This window comes from Rattus norvegicus, chromosome 11 (assembly GCF_036323735.1).
Source record: "Rattus norvegicus strain BN/NHsdMcwi chromosome 11, GRCr8, whole genome shotgun sequence".
NCBI lineage: Eukaryota > Metazoa > Chordata > Mammalia > Rodentia > Muridae > Rattus > Rattus norvegicus.
Genome location: NC_086029.1, coordinates 69,159,335 through 69,180,823, shown reverse-complemented (window position 1 = coordinate 69,180,823; position 21,489 = coordinate 69,159,335). Strand labels below are relative to the sequence as shown.

At 40.8% G+C, this 21,489-nt stretch overlaps 1 protein-coding gene across 7 annotated transcripts; it reads right to left on the bottom strand.

Moving 5' to 3' along the window:
* Nucleotides 1-320: 320 nt before the first annotated feature.
* Slc35a5 (solute carrier family 35, member A5) lies at nt 321-21,389 on the bottom strand. 7 transcript variants are annotated; one of them, XM_006248343.5, is made up of 7 exons: nt 20,966-21,178; nt 20,260-20,448; nt 15,224-15,322; nt 14,056-14,186; nt 9,810-9,877; nt 3,204-3,984; nt 321-1,728 (listed from the first exon to the last, which is right to left on the bottom strand). In XM_006248343.5, exons 1-7 carry the CDS (start codon nt 20,991-20,993, stop codon nt 1,663-1,665), a joined length of 1,362 nt encoding a protein of 453 aa, XP_006248405.1. In that variant the 5' UTR covers nt 20,994-21,178; the 3' UTR covers nt 321-1,662. The 7 variants fall into 7 exon arrangements, with proteins under 7 accessions (XP_006248405.1, XP_006248404.1, XP_017453533.1 ...); XM_006248342.5 differs by having other exon boundaries at nt 14,056-14,189; nt 20,966-21,103; NM_001191927.1 differs by lacking the exon at nt 20,966-21,178 and adding an exon at nt 21,207-21,389 and having other exon boundaries at nt 1,104-1,728; nt 14,056-14,189.
* Between the last annotated feature and the right edge of the window lie 100 nt (nt 21,390-21,489).

The following is a 21,489-nucleotide window of genomic DNA, read 5'->3' as shown; positions in this document are numbered from 1 at the left end:
ACTACGTCCTGTAGGTGACAGTTTTGCAATTTCTTCTGAAGCTCAGTAAGATAATTTCCATGCTCTTGCTTCTAAAAGTAAGTCCTGTCTATCTTATTTTCCTTATCTTTAATATGAATCACGCTGGCTGATCACATTTCCTGTAACCCGGGGAGAGAATGCCTACGATAAGGTAGAGAATTTAACCATTCTTTAGACACCAAGATTTAGGCAAAGACCAAGTTTTAAATTGCTTGATTATTTGCCTTATTCCCTTGTTTTAAAATTTAAAAGCATTCCACACCACCACATCTCATATGACAGAGTACAGACACAAGATATGAGTTTAGTACTTACTTTAATTAAAAAGTTTTAGCAATGATTGACAGTTATATTTTTCTTGGTAGACAGGTAGATTATAATAATAGTAATATCTTTTATACAAGTGCATGGAGACTTAAAGAAGGACTGTGAAACCGCATGGTAGCTTACAATTCCGTTTACAATGTCAGGGTGTGTAAGCACACAGGTGTGAAGCTTGCTTCTAGTACCACTCAGCTATGACGCCCGGGACTGGTCCCTCTATTTCCTTACATTTTAATTACTGTCACGTGACTGCTCTAGCAATGGAGTGTCAACTGGCTACATGCAAACCTAGCTTGAGAATACCATGCACTTATAAATAGGAAGTGTTGTTGAGAGGTGACTTACTGATTACTGGCCCTCTTGGAGTAATACTACTCTATTTAAAAGTCATTATTGTTTTTACAAAAGGATTCTTATAAAGGTGTCCTAAAGCCAGAGTCTTGACTTTTAGAATAGGATATTATACAAAGGAAGGTAGGTAACAGTTACAGAGTTCAGTAACTCAAAAATAAAATAACTTAATTCTCAGCACAATAACTCAACATTAAAAGGTAATGACGTTAAGATTTTGTAAATGTACAAACCGGGGATGGAACAAACAAACAAACAAACAAACAAAGTCCACAATGGCTTAGGTGATGTAAAATACAAGTGCTAACCGTGATAACGTAGCAACCAACTACATGTAAATAAAGCTTAAAAAAAAAAGATGATTACTAAGAATACAATTTCTTATAAGTTACAAAAAAAAACAAATAAAAATTTGAAATTTTATTTCTGAATAGGCTTAAAAATATTTATCACAAAGGAAGTTATTTAAAGTCTATGGCACAGCCAGATACTTAGGTCTTTCAGCCCAAACTTTTAGAGTCTTACTGCTTTAATAAAAGCAAAGTGACTATTGCTAAGGCCTCAAAATCTGAGGGACAGCCTAGACAATATAACAATGACACAGACAGAGATGGTCTTGGCAGACAGATGATATGACACGATGATTAGTATCTGGCAAGCTGTCTCCATTTGTGTATCTGTAGGGTCAAATTCACATGATTTCTGGAAGCCGGAGGCTGAGGAAGCCATCTGCATATGTGTCTTGTTGACTCATCGAGTACTCAGTTACACACAGCCCTAAGTTCATGGCTCAGAACGCTGCCACCCTGTGGCTTCTATAGGTCTTGGATGGAGCTATTAATTCAGTGGTTAGATACATGTAAAGAATATTATGCTTTCAATCATCACCAGTTTATCAGAAAGACAATTGCCACAAATGCTGAAAATGTGCAAAGACAGTGGGAGATGTCCACCAACCAGGTACCATTACAAAGTGTCGTCATCTGAGTCATCGCTCTTGGGTTTGGTAAGTCGTTCCAGCTCTTCTCCATCCTAAAAGGAAACATGAAACGAGTAACTAGTTAGAATTCAAGATGTTTCAATATCTTATTGAATACATAAATCGAAGGTTTATTCATTGAATTATGAGTTTCAGTTTGTTAACTGTATATATACACAAACGTACATATATATACATATACATATATACACACACATATATACACACACACACACACACATATGTAAATAATCTGGTCAAATTAAAGAATTGAAATTACTACAGTTAAAAGCACAGATGATGATCAAAAAGTAAAGATGGGACAGGAGAGAGTCGGTGGTGAACAGCACTTACTGCCCTTGCAGAGGACCCAGGTTCCCAGCACCCACACGGGCCTTCACAACTCTCTGTGGCTAACGATCACCTGTAACCACTGTCCCTGGGGTGTCTTCTTACCTCTGAGGGCACAGGGCGTGCGGACGGTATACACACATGGAAGCAAGACACTCGGACACGGACAATAAAATAAATCTGAATCTTTTTTGTTGTTTTATAATGAAAAAAGTGAAGTGTATTCAACTCAGACTAAGACCACCACCTGCAGGTCTTTCAGGGAAGCGATTAAAGGACGGTAAATGATTTTAAAGAAGTCTTGGTCCTAAGATGACTGTAATTCCTTAAAGAGCAAGGTAGTTATTATCACCTCACTGGAAAGAGCAGAGGACTCCTGAGTGTACTCTCTTGCTGACTTGGGTTTGGGATACATGATCAAGTTGTGTTTTTTGTTTGTTTGTTTTTTTCCCGGAGCTGGGGACCGAACCCAGGGCCTTGCGCTTCCTAGGCAAGCGCTCTAAATCCCCAGATCTAAATCTGAGCTAAATCCCCAACCCCTTTTTGTTTGTTTTTTAATCTTAAAATCTGTTATCAAAACCTCAGAGACATAACACGTGGACTTTTGCTATAAGCCCAGTAAATGACAGATTTTCCTACAGAGTAAAATGGACTCATGATGTGAAATTTAAATGTTCGTCTTTTTTGTTGATAAAAATTGTAAGTTCAGAGTAAATATTTTTAGAATATATTCTTATCTAAGAGAGCTCTTATTAAAAGCCATATGCGAAATAAACAGATAACTATGGGGAAGATTAAGGTAACAAGTTTTCTGTTTCACATGATTTATCAATGTAAAAGATTAGTTTTTCTTTTCCACAACTACTATGTAGTGGAAAAAGCAAGGAACTAGGAGTCAGACCCCATAGCACACTAGCAGTTCTTTTACTTAATGTCTATAAAGTATTTGGCTCACTCCCTAATCATATATCTGGGGGAGTCAGGATGGGACAAAGGATGAGTACCTTTGGGGTTTGCGGTTCTATGTGATACAATTATATAGTTAATACACAAAATCCTCAGGGCACTGTGACTTACATAGTCCTCGCCAGCATCAGAAGTCTAGTGCATGACATTGTCTTCCTTGAATAATTCTTTGAATTTAAGAATAAGCACTAAGTGCATTTACACCACTTACCCCACTGGAACGCTCCCAAAGATTGCCACCTAGCTCTCGGATCCTTTCTTGCCTAGGTGCACATTCTAGATGTTGAGGCTTGCTAGCATTATAAATAAATATGGAGAGGAGGACTGATGGGGCTTCTAGGAAAAAATCCAGAGAGGGCCTGAAGTCAAAGACCAGGACGGACACTGTTGTGATGATGACAGTTGTCACCTGGGCCATCAAGACATGAAACATGTTATCTAAGAATTTCAAGATAAAAGCCACTGAAAGGCCCTGGAAGGCAGTCACAAAAATAAGGACTACTGAAAATGCATTGTGGCCATAAAAAAACCCACAGTTCTGAATCTGATCACGATTACTGCTCTGAAGGACCAGGGTCAGCCCGTTAAACACAATGCCAAAGAAATAAAGCTTGCTATTCTGTATGAAGATGCTCTCAGTGTGCTGTGTCCCTTCCTTCAGGATCTTCTCATTGTAGATATTGGCCATTGAGGAAATAAAACACTGAACTATAATCAGAACGTGGCCCAAGCCCAAACGGATGTGACTAAAGACTCTGGCTGTGCTGTTCCACTGGACGTCGCTGAAAGCCCACTCCTTCGATGTACAATTGTCTCCTAGGGAACAGTCTCTCCTGAAATGAAGGCAGGAATTAGATGGGGTGAAGAAGGCATCGTGATGAAATCCATGTCCTGCCAAGTCATGCTGTGACGTTTTGGTACTGGCAGTTAGGGCGACGATAGACAAGAACAGAATCAGGAGGGAAGCCCACTGGATCCAGTTTAGATGCCGCCTACGCAAAAGGGAGAAAACAAGATTTTACCACATCTGTGTTTGAGTGAAGTGGTTAAAAAACAAACAAACAAACAAACAAACAAACAAACAAACAAACAAACAGGGGAAGGCTCCTCTTCCCCTGTTAAACGTTCTAATGAAGATTTGGGAACTCGGATACTTGGTTGGATAAACTATACCCAGTTGCTAGTATTCCCTACAACCCGAGTGCACTATAAATTGATGGGCCTGTGTCTCAAACCCAACCCTCTATTTACTTTCAGAACGCTTTAGGGACATTTTAAACTTCTCCTTCCTACAAATTACCATGAATGTGTAGGTATAACACAGCCTCCTGTCTTTGAGGGCTTTCTTGGATTTTAACTGTGATAAATTGTAAATTCTGACAGAGGACCTTAGCTCAGTTTGCAAGAATCAGAAAAGCAATATGGATGAGCTTCAGTGATCGAGAGATAACCTTTCCCAAAGGAGACTAGACTCACTGTTGACGGCATCAGCTCCTGGGTCAAGGGCCCAAGAATAAGCCATCATAAAACAAAGTATTGGACGATAAGGGAAGAAAAAATTACGCTTGGATAACATTTATTGTATAACCCAACAAGGCTTTACTCATCGCTTCACCTGACAATAAAATTGTGAACTGTAGAGGGTTTGTACTGTATTCTACTTGGTCATTTACTCTGCTCAAGAACATGCAATCAATAGGCAAACTGGGCAGATAAAGATTTACCCTCCCTCCTGAGGGAGCTTGCATTATAATCAGGAGAGAGTTGGGGTAGCTGAGTGATGGCAGACCTGAGACATACGATCCAGGGGGCTATACTGAGGGAGGGTATCTGTGGAGGTAAGGCCGAAAAACAACTATGGCAAGGCCATGAAGAAGGTGCATCTATCTCTCTGTCAGGGACAGTCTGTAAGGCCCTGAGAAGAGGGGGAAAGCCAAGCAAAGCGTAAGTGTCAAAGTGAGAGCTGGAAGTAATAAGAATGCAATCACTAGAGGATTTATTGAGCGCCTAGCACAGTGCAGGCAACTCCTGCTCTTAGGGAAAAAGCTAAGTGAGAGGTAAATGATTTCCTTGCTCATGTGTTTATGAAAGAAGAAGAGAGAGATCTGTCATGGCTTTGTGTACCTTCTTCCTCCTAGATAGCTACAGTTTTTAAGACTCATTCTAAACTCCCAGGACATATGCAGGAAAATGGGTCTGACTTCAATTCTATAGCTTCCTTCTCTGAAACTGCTAAGTGCTGACGGTAGCTGAGGAAGTAGCATCTGTATATCATGCCTTCTCATTCTAAATAGATTTAGATCCCAGTGATCAGACTAGACTAGATTAGACCTCCGTCATACCCACAACATGGGATTAAAACCACAAAGAGCCACAACACTGCTGAGAGGCAGGTGGCACAGTAAGCAGTGGAAAGCTACGAGTAGAAAGAAAAAAACGTAGATAGAGAATGGACATCTAATTTATGGAAGTAATTATAATTAATTACTGTACATGGCAGATGAGGACGTTCAAAGCTTCAGAAGGTTTTCATACTGGCAGCTACAGATTTTCTGCTAATATTGTGAAGAAAAGAATCTAAAGGAAAAGCCGTGAAACACAGTCAAAAGTAGCCACTGCAAATAGCTATTGGTACAAGCTAATGCTGTAGGGAAGACAAAAATGACTAAGAATTTGGATGAACATGGGGTATTTTCAGGAGAGGAATATGGCGTTTCATCAGCTACTCTGCTGAGGATCTGTGCATAGGTGACGACGTCTCCCCACATGGTGAGCTCACTCTTCAGTTAGTGAACAGCAGAAGCTCACCGAGCCGAGCACTCACTCCACTGTCCTGTAGGACCGTGCCTGGTGTTCAGAGATGGCTGAAGGCATCTGCTCTCACAAACATCAATTTATGCTTTAGATGATTTTTACAAAATGATCTCATAGTCTCTTACAGCTTAACACATAAATGATAAATTATGAACAGATAATTTGCTTTGTTTAAATTCTTTTACTACATTTTTGTGTGTGCATATGCATGTATGCACATGTGAAGATCAGAGGACAACTTGCAGAAACAGTTCTTTCCTTGCCCTATGTGTGTCCTGAGGACTGAATCAGTTCATCGTCTCCATAGCAATCACTTTAATCTGCCGAGCCATCTTGTCAACACTGGGATTTTAACTGTCCGCTATGTGAGAAGCACGAGAGAATCTCCTGCTCCTTTTGCCCCATCCTCTAGGTGAATCACCCTTTGCCCCTTGTTTCTGTGTGTGTGTGTGTGACACCGCCCTGCCAGTCTCTGCATCTGCTGCTCTGAGGGACTGCTGAGGCATCAGCGTTCACAGTGAGGCTCCCCTTATTTTACTTCATAGCCCCAAAGTGCAAAAGAAGTGTGGTACTGACAGTTTAACTTCCAGATTGCTGAAAGGTGCGCCCTCTCAGAAAAATGCTGAAAACTTTCAACTTAGCAGGGAAAGGAAAAAATAAGTTAAGGATGTTAGGGTCACTTGAAGGAAAAAAAAAATCTGTTCATGAAGTGAAAAAAAAAAACAAAAACAAAAACAAAAACAAAAAAAAAACCTATCCCAATTTTGCTGTTACAAACTATAAAATGATCTCAAACTAGAAAAGTTACAGTGATGTATGTGGCCTAAGTGTTTAGGTCAAATGAAGATGAATTTTGCACGTGTGTACGTGTGTGTGTGTGTGTGTGTGTGTGTGTGTGTGTGTGTGTGTGTGTTGGGGGTGGGGATCAGCAATAAGCAGTGTTTAACACAGTTCAAGCATCCACTTAGGCTGCTGATATATCCCCCATCACTAAGATGAACTCCTGGCCAGTGAGCGGAGTTCTGTGTCCACAGACTTAATGGGTTGAAAGTATTTGAAAAAGATAGATCAGGAGCAAAGTTTATCATTCCTAAAGTAGAAATATTTACATCATATCAGGCAGGACAAATAATTTAAAACTATTTGTATAGCAATTACATTATATTAGGCAGCATATGTAACATAAAGCACTTGGAAAACGCGGCAGATTACATGGGGATACTAAACATTATTTAAGGGAATTTCACATAATTTTTGGCATTCTAGAACAAATCCTATGGCTTCTTAGAGGTAACTATATATAATGTACCATCATTAGCTTACCTATTAAGTGAAAATTAGGTTCAACTGTGTCAGGTAAGAGCAGTTTTATTGTTTCTATTGTATTTAAAGCAATGCAGAGAATAAAACAATAAAAGGACTCACCTGACTGCTTTCTCAAGAAAATACAAAAGATACAAAATATATTTCCTGGTAGCACTGAGTGAGTTCCTAGGGATACAGACTTATAATGATCATAAAGATTCCTCAAATGAAAATTTTTGAAGAAAATTATTGTATTAATGAGTAATACTTTTTTTCTGGTTCTATTGGAGAAAACTTATACTTGGTATATAAATTATTATTGACCATTTTTATTCAACCCCCAAGTAAGGCTGTTTTCCAGAATTAAGGAGACAGAACTATGCAAGGTGAGAACAAACTGGTGAGAGAGGATCTGAGGAATAATGCCTGCCATCGGCTTCCACTATGAACAAATCTGGGCAGCAGGAAGGATCAGTAGGTAAAAGCCTGACCACCTGAGCTTGATTATGCGACCGCACAACCGAAGGAAACAATTTATGAGACCTGTTCTCTGATCTCCACATGAGTACTATAGCATCACACATGCACACATTTGTCATCCTCACATCTCTCTCTCTCTAATAAAAATAATTATGTTTGCATAAAGTTCTACAAAAAAAAGAAACAAAGAAAATTAGCTGAATGACGTACATGATGTATTCAGTGACAGTCATAATGCGGCTTCTGGAGAGGACTCAAGAGCACTGGCAGGGCCTATAACGCCTGGGGGATGTTCTCCTTTTTTTTCTATTGCTATGACAAACATCTTGACCAAAAGCAACTTGGGGAGGAAACAGTTTATTTGGCTTACATAATCACAGTTCCTCCCTGAAGGAAGCCAGGGAGAAACCCAAGCAGGGCAGAAAATGTGAGGCAGGAACTGCAGAGAGATCCTGGAGGAAGGCTGCTTACTGGCATGTTCTCCATGGCTTACTTAACCTGCTTTCTTTTACCATCCAGTGCCACCTGCCAAGGAGTAGCCCTACTGGCAGTGAACTGGGTTCCCTCAACCCCCTATCAATCATTAATCAAGATAACAAGATAATGGCCCCAAAGACTTGACTACAGGCAATCTGATGGAGGCACTGTCTCAAACCAAGGTTTCTCTTCCCAGATAACTCTGGCTTGGGCGAACTGACAAGAAAAGAATGGGGCGTACCACTGGCCAACAACTCAAAGGAGGGAACCATTCCTGGAACTTGCCTTTTTGTTAGCCTGCAGTGTCTACAGGGGGTACTGCTGTCACATTACAGGGTAACTCTAGCTAGACTCATTTATGTCTATATGTGTATATATTTCAGGACTTCAGTAGCTTCCACATGACTTTTGAAGGTCTTTGGTGTCAGTTATCCCTCTCCATAGTCACTCCTCTAACAGGTCTCCAACTCTCTACCCACTTAACCCTTTCTGTTCCTGTCCTCCCTTTAACTCTTAAGGCACTCTGTTGGATCTCATCTTCCTGGAGGTTCTTTCATCCCCTCGAAATGGCTCCATACTGCTTCCTGCCTTCTTTGTAAGCTTTCTATAGGTTAGCGTTCATAGTGCCGGAAGGTGCTATATATGCTCTCAGAGGAGAAAAGCAATTATCTACCTTACCCAGCTGGGAACCCTGAGAAATACAGTAACTATCAGCTTAGCAATACATCCCTGCTGATACAACAGTGACATAAATGTCACAGAAGTAGCCGACCTCCTCTTATTGACTTTAAGGCCCACCCCACAAATTGAAGCCTATACCTGCACTGTTATCAGGGACAGGAGCCTGTGGCTAGACGGATCATAGCCCTAGAAGAGTATCTATTACTATTATCCTATAAATAGGCACACTACTAAACTAACTCCCAATGATTTACCATTACACTTGTAGATTAATGTATCTCTTAACCCTCATCACAGAAGTTTTGCTTTGCATTAGATGGTAATTAACATAAGGACCCACAAGTGGTCAAAGTTCAGAGAATAAGAGATTGTCTGACTCTCTCCTCCCAAGGCTGAGGGCTTAAATGGGGAGGTGGCAAAAAGAAGGTGAGGGCCAGAGGTGGTGAATAACTTCAGGAAACAGTGTCTTCTGGACACAGCTGGGCAGATGTGTATATGAACTGTATATGGCAACTGTGACAGCATACACAAGACCTATGCAAGCTCAAGAGAGAGAGAAAGAGAGCATACAGCAGGCAGGTGGGCACACAGTCCCATTCCTCCATAAAGAATGGTTAGGAACCAATGGCTGCCAGAACAGGGAAGTTAGTGTTCTTCAAGGGTGCGGCCCCTTGTAGACTGGATGTGGGTAGCAATCCTAGCATTTGGAAGGTCGAAGCAGGTGGACTGTGAGTTCCAGACTATTCTGAGTTACAAAGTAAGATCTTGTCACAAAACAAACATCTTTTAAAAAGCCACAAAAATTAAAATACCAACAAATCGTAATCAAATATCTTACTTTTGAAAAGTTCAAGGTATTTCATACACCTGATGACAGAGAACTTAAGCAGCACTGGAGCTGCTCTCCTCACTGGATGAATAAGGAACCGAATATACAAGGCTGATGAGAAATGAAATGGTGGCCTATGGATTCTGAAGGCTCAGCACTCTGCGTCAATTACCGACAGCCTGACTGGCCCACTTTAAAGGATGGCCTGTGCTTCCATTCCGAATTACTTACTTCAGCACTATCCTGAAGAGAAGAGCTGTTGTTATAATGCTAAAATTCGAGAAGATAACAGCCATGGCCTAGAAAGAGAGAGAAGATAGGATTACAATCCCGGAGAAGCACTGACCTCAGGCCCTTCCAGCTTGCCAGTTCACCTGACACAAAAGCTTTTCAGTCACAAAGCAGAGGGTTATTAGGGCAGCAGTTTCACTGCAGGGTTAAATTCCATTTTATTGCTTGTTAAATTTATGCAGATAAGATCAAGTTAGTTAGTCAGGATTTGACAATATGTGTTGAAGTTTGGCCAAGGCATGTATAAATGACCTGAATGTATATAGACCAAGAAATACAAAATCTAAAGGTGAAGTACAGAATACTTTTGTATTTTTATTTTAACGGCTGTCAAAGCACTTTATAGACCTTTTAAAAATTATTAATTTTGTGTGTGTAGTTCTGGGAATCAAGTAAGAGCTGTTGACACCTTACCATTGAGCTCTAACCATACGCCCTTTACAACTGGTTAATACTGGCTTTATGGGCAGAGAAGGGGACATGAAGGCCTATTACTATGGTAAGAAAGTGCAGGTACATCTTTAAGCATTTTTGTTATTTTAGAAACAATCAGTTTTCTAGCTGAAATGACATGACTTAAAACATAATTCACATAAGATAGTCTTTTGGATTTGATTTGAATCACTCTAAATATTTAGAACTGTATTACCTAGATTTTGTAGTAGTTTGTTTTTGTGAATACAGTTATATTTCTGTTTAAATTGACTACAACACACATACATGTATGTATTGCTCAGAATATATGAAATTCTACTGGATTTGTTAACTTATAACTGGATCTGGCAATGCTAATATTTTTAAACAATAATCAAAAGGTATGTTTCACTTTTCTTTACTTCTTGCTATCACTGCCAGGTGGACATACAGAGAAACCAGATGTGTTCTTATTTATCTGTAGTTTTAGCACCCAGAAGACTAATGCAGGAGGATCTGGAGCTCCTGTGTAGTCTGAGACATAGTAAAACTCTGTATCAAGAAATTAAATAAACAAACAACGGACACTACCGAGTCTTATATAACCACTAACAAAAGCAAACATAGCTACAACAGTTAAAAACAAAAAAGTGAAACTCAATAAAACTAGTTGTAATTCTAAGAATATAATGTTTTTCTATTGAATTTTGTAATAAGAATTAGTCAATCATATGTATTTAGTGGTCATAAAAATAGTAATTTATTATAAATACATACTGTCTAATGACTGAATCTGGGTAATCAACACTTCTAGCTTCCCAATCATTTATTATTTGTCTGCCTGGGAGACAATGAGTGGATTTTCTCAGTGCGCCTAACTATAACACAAGTGTTTGTGAGCTTCAGGTTGAGAGAAGAGGAAGAGGTGATGAGGAAGGAGGCTGGTTAGAGTAGGGAAGTAGTGGTGCTGAGCGGTCACACAGAGCAGTGCAAATGCACATAACTAGTCAGTCTGACTGTTTCCTGTGTTAACACCAGAGACTGCATCTAATTATATATAGTCCTTGTCCTAACACTTCTATCTATGTGCCTTTATTTAATTTCTTAAGGAGAATTAGGCAAGAAATACATAGAATAAATCATATAATTTGTTTCATAATATTTGTGGTTGTAGCTGCTCGGGAAGAGCCAAGCAATAAATACGGAAGAAGAGTAAGGAAGTTGCAATTCTGCTTAATCATGAGTGTGTGGGAACAGGTATAAATGTACAGCTAATCTGCTGGCTTCCAATAAAATATAGGTAATATTTACTATTGAATACAAATAATCACATTGCTGTGATAGGAATTATCAACTCTGAAAAGGAGTAAAGAAGAATTTAGAAGTAGGTATGTTACATAAACTGAACAGTTACCATTATTACAAATCACACTGAAAGGGGAAAATAAAATAGACATCTGGGGTAGATGTAGAGAGGGAACTGGGTTGGAAAGGGCAGGAAGAGGAACAGGAGGGATCAAGTGTAGGGAAGATGCTGGGAGAGAGAACTGGAATCAGTGTGTGTCTGTGTGTGTGGAGTGGGGTGGGGGTATCTCTGGGACAAGCTAGAAATCTAGGACAATGGAAACTCTCAGGAATCTGTAAGGGTGACCCTGGCTAACTCCTAGCAAGAGGGGACTGGTAACGTCCTATAGCCAGGCAAGACTTCCAATGGAGAGGTGGTGATCCTGAGCCAGACACAAACCTTCGAACCACAACGTTTCTGCTATAAGAGGTGCAGGGAATAAGGAGGGAGCAGAAAGTGAGGGAATGGCCGGCCAAGTGATGACTGGCCCACCTTGAGTCCCACGCCATGAGAGAGAGCCCACCCTTGATACTATCAATAATCTGCTATACTTGCAAAGGAGGCTAGCATAACAGTCATCCAAGTGGCTTTACCCAGCAGCTGATGAAACAGACACAAAGAGACTCAAAGCCAAATACTAGGTGAAGCAGAGGGAATCTTGTGGAAGAGGAGAGGAAGGACTGAAAGGGCCAGAGAGGTCAGAAAACTCCACAGGAAAATCTACAGAAACAACTAACTGGGTGCACAGGGGCTCACAGAGACTGAACCCCCAAACAGAGAGCATGCATAGGGTGGACTTAGTCCTTCACAGACGTAACAGATGTACAGCTTGCTCCTCACTCGGAGGCAGGGCTGAGTCTGACTCTGTAGCCTGCCTGTGACTCCCTCTCTCCTATCTAGATGGCCTGAACAGGAGAAGATACACTTACTCAGTCTCATTGCAACTTGATAGGCCAAGGTGGGTTAATATCCAAGGGAGGTCTTTTCATCTCTGAGGAGAAAGAGAGAAGGGCCTAAGGGGGAAGGGAGAGGAGAGGGAGGAACTGGCAGGAGAGGAGGGAAGGGAAGCTCTGATTAGGATATAAAGTTAATAAATTAATGAAAAACAAAACAACAAATAAAACAAAAGACAAAAACGTCCCCCACATCACAGAGCAGGTAGGAAGGCAGGTGTTTGTTGGCCTAAGTACCTTTGAGCTGGTTTAGCATTTTTTCCTCTATTTTATAGAGAGAAGAATTGAAACAGAGGGAAGGAAGACAGGGCACTCCCAGTCACACAGACTTCACATGTGAAAAAGCGCCAAGCTCTTGATTCCTATTATGTTCTACTGCTCCCTCTTCTTCACCTGTTTCTAAAGCAGATCAGGGAGGCTTCACAGAAAGGATCAGTGCCAATAGAAATACTACTTATAATTAAAGCGTTTAATTTTATTATTTTTAAAAAATATAACATAGGCAATAAAATCCCTCACTTTAAAAAATATTGGGGGAAGGGAGCAATGGAACCCTAACTAACTACAGGTAAAGTAGAAAACAGAATTTCTTTTTTTTCTTTTCTTTTTTGAGTGGGGATCTTTACATAGCTCTGGCTGTCCTGGATCTCACTATGTAGAACAGGCTGGCTTCAAATTCTCAGAGATCTACCTGCCCCTGCTTCTGAAGCACTAGCTAGGATTAAAGGTGTGAGTCACCACCCAGGCAGAAGGCTTTTAGTTGTGATTACCAATGCCTTTCCAAATTAATACAAAAGATGTATCAGAAGCGAGTATTCCTAGTATTATCAGCTGAATTGATATAGTTCTACACTCTTAAGGAATCTATAGATAAGATTAATTTAGAAATGGGCTAGCAAGATGGGAAAAGGGGCTTAGAGCCAGTCCCTTTGATTGATCTTGAGCCCATATAGTAGAAGGAGAGAACAGACACCCACGACGAGCTCTTCTGGCCTCTACTTTCTGCCATGACACATGTGTACACACATACATACAAACATATAAAAAAAGTAACAGAAGAAGTCATATAGTGAGTATGGGTATACATACTTACAAATAGTAAATGGATAAACTACACAATTAAAACAGGGAAAGGGAGGTCCATCAGCTGTACTATTTTCTGCATACTGGAAATCTGAGTGGACGTCTTGAATGGTCAGGAGAGAGCTCAAACTAAAGGGAGACTGATCATTTACACAAATCACCATGGCTTCTGAATCCTTGTGCCTGAAAGCAAGTCCCCACCCCACCAAAAACCCAGCACAGAGATCACTAGCAATGTGAAGATTTGGCACAGACAGGCAAATCCGTATTCAGATGGTTCTAGAGAAGTGTCAGAAAGGCCAGTGGAAAAATGAGCAAAAGGAAGGCCAGTCTGGGGATTCACTTCTTCGTGTCTTCTGGATGGAATTTCCTCTGCTGCATTGTTACTTACAGGCTGAAGATAGGATAGGACATAGAAGACAATCAAGTTGTCCAGGAAGTACAGGAAGGCAGGAATGGACCACTTCAGGAAACCGGAGAATTCCTTCCAGGAAGTACATCTCACATGTTTACTTTGATGATCTTCTGAAGGGAGAAAGATATGAATCATGCAAAACAATCACACAACCAGCAAACAATCTTCAATGAGAATGCTTATGTTTCTATTGAAAGGACACTATATTTGATTACTAGTGTAATTCTATAAACTGGGCCTTATTAAACTGCCCAGGAAGTGACTTCAGGTTTACAGAAGTAAAAGATAATATGGCATTTTTATTAGTATCTCTTTTTGTTCCCACCTGTGTGCCATTGAACAACTGGCCAGACCCTTAGCAGAAACAGAACTATAATCTTAGTAACTCAAAGCGACTCCAGATAGACTTATATGCTTTACTTCTATCAACAGAGTAAGTGAAAGAAAAAACCAGTGGAGCCTTTATGCTTTCATTCTCCCCTCAAGAGGTGATCAGAGAAAGGAACTCATAGGTGAACATTTCTGCACATGGACTAGGAGATGGTTAACTTTTTACTAATATTGGTTTATCTATTATTCCTGCTCCAGACTTCCAGAGACTTAGGGAGGCAATGCTGTGATAGAAATGGGAAGAGACAGAGAGAGAGAGAGAGAGAGAGAGAGAGAGAGAGAGAGAGAGAGAGAGAGAGAGAGAGAGAGATTTAAACCCTTCAAGCAATCAGACATTTCATGAAATTATGAAATGCACTCAACTGACTAGAAACTCATCACAGACTGAAACTGTGTGATGTGAAGACTTCCTATGCAAGCACTTTCATGCTCTAAAAGCTCTGTTTAGTTCGCACGAGATGAAAGAGTAATACAATAGTGCCAAGGCTCATAACTGGGGAACTGAGATGGAGAATTAAGAAAAGCCCACTGAGTAAATCTAACTCAACAGTGAGGAGCAGGGCACTGGGAAATAAAATGGAAAAGCTCCCAGCTCCCCTCCTTCCAATACAACTCTCCTAACATTTTCTTTGATCCTCTTTCCCTGCTTATAAAATATACATATGCCTGGACTAGACTAAATGATATAAACGCTGCACCGGTTCTAATGTTTCTTGATAGCATGACTTAGGGAATGTACAGGATTAGCAATTACCTTTCTTCACAATGCAGAGGGACACAAGTATACAGAGAATCAGCTTCATCAGCTCTGAGCACACATTCACAGTAGTAGGGAGGTAGTCATACTTGTTCTCTGAAATGTAACAGGGAAATTTAAAACCATCCAGTTTATTCTGCATGCGTTTACATGTAATTAATATATTTTAAATTTAAAAATCAAATAACGCTTGTTAAAGTAAATGTGTTTTCGGCTGGCACAGTTTGTCTCCATATCTGGATACATATGTTGGTAGGTTAGAACCAAGAGCAAAGAATGTTCCATGGGGTGGAGGCAGAGACTGACTTCTAAACAGCTAATTACCAGTCAGCACCTGACTCATCAACAGCTAGGAATTTACCAGCAAAATTAGTATTTAGCCTGACTCATTTGCCTTACAAAAATCAAGATAACATTGCCAATGATGGGTCTTTAACTCAGACTTTTCCAAGCTGGTTCATATATATATATATATTTTTTAAAGGTTTATTTATTTTATGTATGTGAGTACACTGTAGCTGTCTTCAGACACACCAGAAGAGGGCATCAGATCTTACTACAGATGGTTGTGAACCACCATGTGGTTGCTGGGGATTGAACTCAGGACCTCTGGAAGAACTGTCAGTGCTCTTAACCCCTGAGCCATCTCTCCAGCCCAAGCTGGTTCATATTATAGTACATACTAGAACACTGCTTGGTTCACCGGCACTTGGCATAAATGGTACAATGGGGTAGAAAAAACTATCTGGCAAAGAACTTTGCTATTTTTAAGGGTGAGAGGCAGTAACTCTGGGTCACTACACCCATTGACAAATTATAAAGCATATTCTAGGTAACAGGTCAACTGAATTAAGAATGAGGTCTGGTTAGCATGCTTTGGTCTCAGTAATAACCTGGTTTTTTTTCTAAGTACTTAACGATAGCCTGCTTTATAATCGTGACAAGAACAAACAGAGTCTTTGGTAAGTACTGTTTTTACAAATGCATTTCTCTTTTGCAAACATTTGCTTGCTTTCTCTTAGTCGTACTAAAACTTGGCAAACATGGTAGGTGGTTTGCCAACTTAACCTTCTCTCTCCAATTTTCCCCCTCTTTGCTGCAGAATCACTTGAACATTCAACACATGCCAAATTGACTACTTGTCTGTTTCTGGGTACAATCTATCAACCTCTACAACAGCATTTGACAGACCATATTGTTTATTTATTATGCTTATGAAACTCTTAGAGAGTAAATGTCCAAAGACAAACAGACCAGCCTTTGGTCACCTTCATATAACTGGCATTTAATAAATGTCCAGCTGAATGTAAATATTTGCTTGTTCAACTATGCACCGGTCAAAGACTACCTCCTCCCTTTATTCATTTTAAAGTCAGACTTAAATCACACTGTTATCCTTAAAAGGCACTTTTCATAATCTTCATCATGATATACAAACAAAATGAAAATGAAAGAAAATGAGACACAAGGAGGCTCCAATTACAATAGTAAACACGGTGAAAATGTTATTTAGCTCAGTTTTGCTCTCTGTTAGTTCTTTCTGGTATTCCTCTCACAGATAATCCCAAACTGTGACAGTATGTATGGCCTCAGCCCACTTATCTCTTACACATACTTAGACATGGTTTTCCTCTAGTTCCAGAGAAAGGAACCATGGCCTTACATCTGCCCATTCTCCTGTCAGAATCTGTGCTTCTCAGGATTAGTTTCAATAAATACCTACTCTGACTTCAGCATTGCTCCTTTATTCCTCTATTAATCTGACTTTCAGCACTCATAAAGCTTAAAATTTGATAAATGAAATGTAAGATCAGGCCCTGTCACACATCCCTCCTCATAAAAGTCTGTCAGTCAACATCCATTTGGTTTCTTACTTTATTATTGTACTCAAATTATTTATTTTTTTTTTCTTTTTTCAAGACAGGGTTTCTTTGTGTAACTCTGGCTGTCCCAGAACTAGCTCTGTAGGTTAGGCTGGCCTAAAACTCAGAGACCCTTCTCTTTTGCTTCCCAAATGGTGGAATCAAAGGTGGGTGCCACCACCGTCTGGCTCAAATATTTGATAAATATTGTCTAATTACAAATGCTATGGCGCTTGTTTTAATGGGTACCTTTTCATGGTGTGGCGATTTTGTCTTATCTGTTTTGGTTAACTGGTTAGTCTACATTGTCATCTTTATTAGATGTGGAGTCCCCTGTGACATGCCTCTAGGTGCATTTGTAGGGATGTTTTCAGAGAGCTTTAGACAAGGGATAAAGTATCCTGAAGGTAGTGAGGCAAACTACCATAAGGCCTTGGGTCCAGGTTGAGTAAGAAGGGGAAAGAGTGAGCGAGCTCTCTGGTAGGATTTATCTCTCTGATTCCCATGGATTTGCTATGACCAGCTGCTGCCTCACACTTCTACCTTTATGCAAAGTGCCATGATGCACTTTGTCCTCTCACAGTCTAAGACAAAACAAACCCTCCCTTGAGTTTGCTAGCTCTTTCACATTCTAAGCAACAAAGTCACTAAAACATGTGGGTGGGTGGGTGGGGGGCTCCCCACCTCTCTTTCCTTTCCCAACTCTCTTTGCAAAGTCTGCACGTGAACCTCTGCCTCCTATGATCCTCCTGCCTTCACCTCCCAAATCCTGGGATTAAAAACCTATCAAATGTGTATGACCCTGGCTCCCAGCTCTGATGAATTCTTTATGTTCGGAATGTTGGCCTTGTACTTAATGTAATTCTCACTGCTGTCTTCTCATCTGCACAAGCTGCTGCTCCTAAAGTCTAAATATCAGTTCAAGAATAACTGTGATCTAAATTCTGTAACGTTTAGTTTAAAGCTCACCAAAAACAAGTAACTACTTCCTTTTACTCCTTTACTAGGTATTATCTTTGCGTGTGTTTGTGCGGTCACTGTAACACACTGTAGTAAATAGGGCATACCTCCTGGAAGGTAAACACCTTGTAATTTTTTCCAAGCTTGACCCAACTTACTTTTCCTACTAACAGTCTCCACATTTCAGCTAAAAACACTATCCAACTACTTGAACTGGAAAGATTTTTAAAAAATCCAGTATTTCATCTCCTTTAACCCTCACATTCAAGACACTGTCCAATTGCGTATTTTTGTGTTTTGAATATTCTTGACTCTATCGTCTATATTCTGATAGCAGCGTTGATTAGTCTTTATCATGTGGCTTGACTTTCAATAATCTATCTAACTGGCTTTCTTTCAGTCTTCTACTGGCAAGCAGTTATAATCCTTCAGATATTTATTTGCCCACACTCTAGACAGAACACCACAGCTTGGCATAGCCTTTAACTATGTGTTGCTTCTCTCTTTAGTCAAACCCCCTTTGTGACACAACACTTTTAAGTGTTTTGTCAACAATATTCTCTCTCTCTCTCTCTCTCTCTCTCTCTCCCCCTCCCTCCCTCCCTCTCTCTCTCCCATTTGTTTGATTTTTTTTTTTTTTCAAGACAGGGTTTCTCTGTGTGTGTGTGTAGCCTTGCAGTCCTGAAATGATCTAGACCAGGGTGGTGGCCTTGAACTCACAGAGATCTGCCTGTCTCTGCCTCCCAAGTGCTGGAATTAAAGGTGTGGGTCACCATCACATAATAAATCTTTATATAATCTGCCCCAGCTGTTTGCTGTTTTGCCTCTGTTCCTTTTTATAGGTTGCTGTCTTCTATTTCAATACCCCATATCCCTGGTCTTCTGGGAAACAACTGGCATCTAATGAGAAGTGGCCCTGCTTTCTATGCACTGCCCGCCGTCCTTTCCCAGACATACACAATACTTTTTCATAGGCTATCTCTGCATCTTGGACATAGTCTTTTTATTGCATTTCTTATAATAGACTTCTATTACACATGTTTATCTCTTCTAATAAACTGAGTTCTTAATGACATGGTCTGTATCTTATGCACTTTGAACTCTATGACTGTGATGGTTAATATTACCAAGGATCTAGACTCCCTTAAGAAACTAGGCCTCTGGTCATACCTGTGAGGAATTATCTCAATTGGATTAGCCTCTGAGCATGCCTGTAAGGGACTATGTAAATTTATCTTGAGGTGGGAAGACCCACAGGCAACAGCATTTCATAGGGTGGGATCTTAAGACTATGATAACTAAGATATGAGACGATAACGTTTTTTTAAAAAGAGTTTTCCTGTAATATCATGTGAATGGGTGAAGACTTCTAGCTAGGTGGCAGAAGAAGAGTGTTTAGGAGATTTGCTGGGAACGGAACCAGCCAGTGTTCTTTGCTTTTCTGGGCTATCTCTCTGGCCCCGAGCCTATTCTATCTCTTCTGGATACCTGTGGGTGACATGTGAATAACTGCTACAAGCTTCCACTGCCACGCCCTCCTTGCCATGGTGAGCCCTACTCTCAGACATCCAGCCCAGAGAAACCTTTCCCTTTAACCTGCTTTGGGCAGGTAATTTTGTCAGAGCAACGAGGGAAGAAACGAACACACCATTTAAACTGAGCCCAGGCCTGTAAGATAAATATTACCCGAAGTTAAGACTTACATTCACAGGTAGGGGCCCAAGTAGGCTACCTACTTGGTCACGATGTCATGATTTTATAGTTGTCAATAGTTAAGAAGTCACCAATGCAGTTTTGTGGAATTGAATGTTTGCATAAACCCTTAAAAAAGTTTGAGCATACATACCAAACTTTTTACTGTCCCATTGATAAATTATGCTGACTCACACAAATGCCAAGAAACTAAGCCAATATATTGTTTTTCCAAATAGGCTACAGTCGTCTATTTTGCCAGAGATCCGGAAACACTTGTTGGGTGAGGTATAATCAGATGCTATGGCACATTGCTTTATTTTGCACTTGAATGATCCAAATTTCATTCAGGGTCAAAAAATCTTGCCAAGGAACACAAGGTTGAAGTTTAAATTTTAAATACACTTTATCGTTGACCTTTTAAAGCATGGCACTTTAAAAGGTATCGTGTATAATTTACTCATAAGAACGCCAGACAAATGCTTACAAGTACCCCATACACATTACTTCTTAACTCACCTTCGTTGGCAGAGTATTTGACCAGTAAGATGCGACTTGAACTTAGAGTGATGAATATGACACCTAACAGGAATGTGTACAGAGTCGGTGGGCCTAACCCGGGGCGCCTGAAGCATTTTCTTTCCATTCCACTGCTTTTTTTAAATTGTCTTAAAAAGAGCACTCTCATAAGCAGCCCTTTCGGCAGACCTAAGGATTAAGCACAATGCAACTACTTTAGACTGCATAACAGAAAAGGAAACCTGCAGATGTCTGGCCACAATTGCATCAGAACGAAGACGGCTGAGGAGAACAGAGAGAACTTACGGGAAACGAACAATACTGCCAAAATCTGATAGGAGTGGCAATTCTCGAGACAGAAAGGGGATGGCCAGATTGGATATAAGTTAGGAAGTGCGTAACTGACCGTCTGGGACTGCAGAAAAGCAATTTATTCATATTAACTTTGGTCCGAAAGGAACGAATTTTGGAATGGACTTTTTTGGGGTACTCTTAATAGCACCTCTTCCTTCGGAGTTGAAAAAGAGCTTACTGGGAACGATTCTTTTACAGAAAAAAAAAGTCACAGTGCAAATAGTTGAAACACAGCTAATGACTTTTACGGAGCCAGGATGGGAGCATCAGGCTCGTCTTGGGCCAGTGAGCCTAACTGGTCAATTTTTTCATGACAGATGGACACGAAATTCCAGACAGGGTAAATACTTGCCCAAAGCGCACAAGTAGGATGGGCACATAGAGCCGTCGAGGGCCGTAGACACGGGCCCAAATTAGAGATCAGGTGGGCGCAAGCGAACAGAAGGCTAGTGGTCAGCACTCCTCCACCACTGCCAGGTTTCCCTCGCTGTCAGGGAAACCCTCCCACACATGCGCAATAGGAATAGCGGGCGGCTCCCTAGCCCCTAACACGCTCGTGCAACACTGCCCGCGGGGGCGCGGTGCGCGGTTACCTCAGTCGCTCAGGGAAGGTTCTAGTGGAAGAACGGACATCATAGAGCTGAGATAGTGACTGCCTAGCTCCGTAGTAGCAGCAGTAGATTTTGAAGGCCCATTGGTGGGGAAAGTATGAGCCGGGAACAAAGGCGAGAAGATACCCTTCTCCCGCTGCCTTGCAGGGCTGGATCACAAAGCTGAGTGCCAGGGAAAAGCGACCTGCTCGCCCATTGCGCAGGCGCGCCCATTCCGGCGCTTCCGGGGGGCGGGCCTGAACGAGGAGCGGCCGGTCCCGCCCCA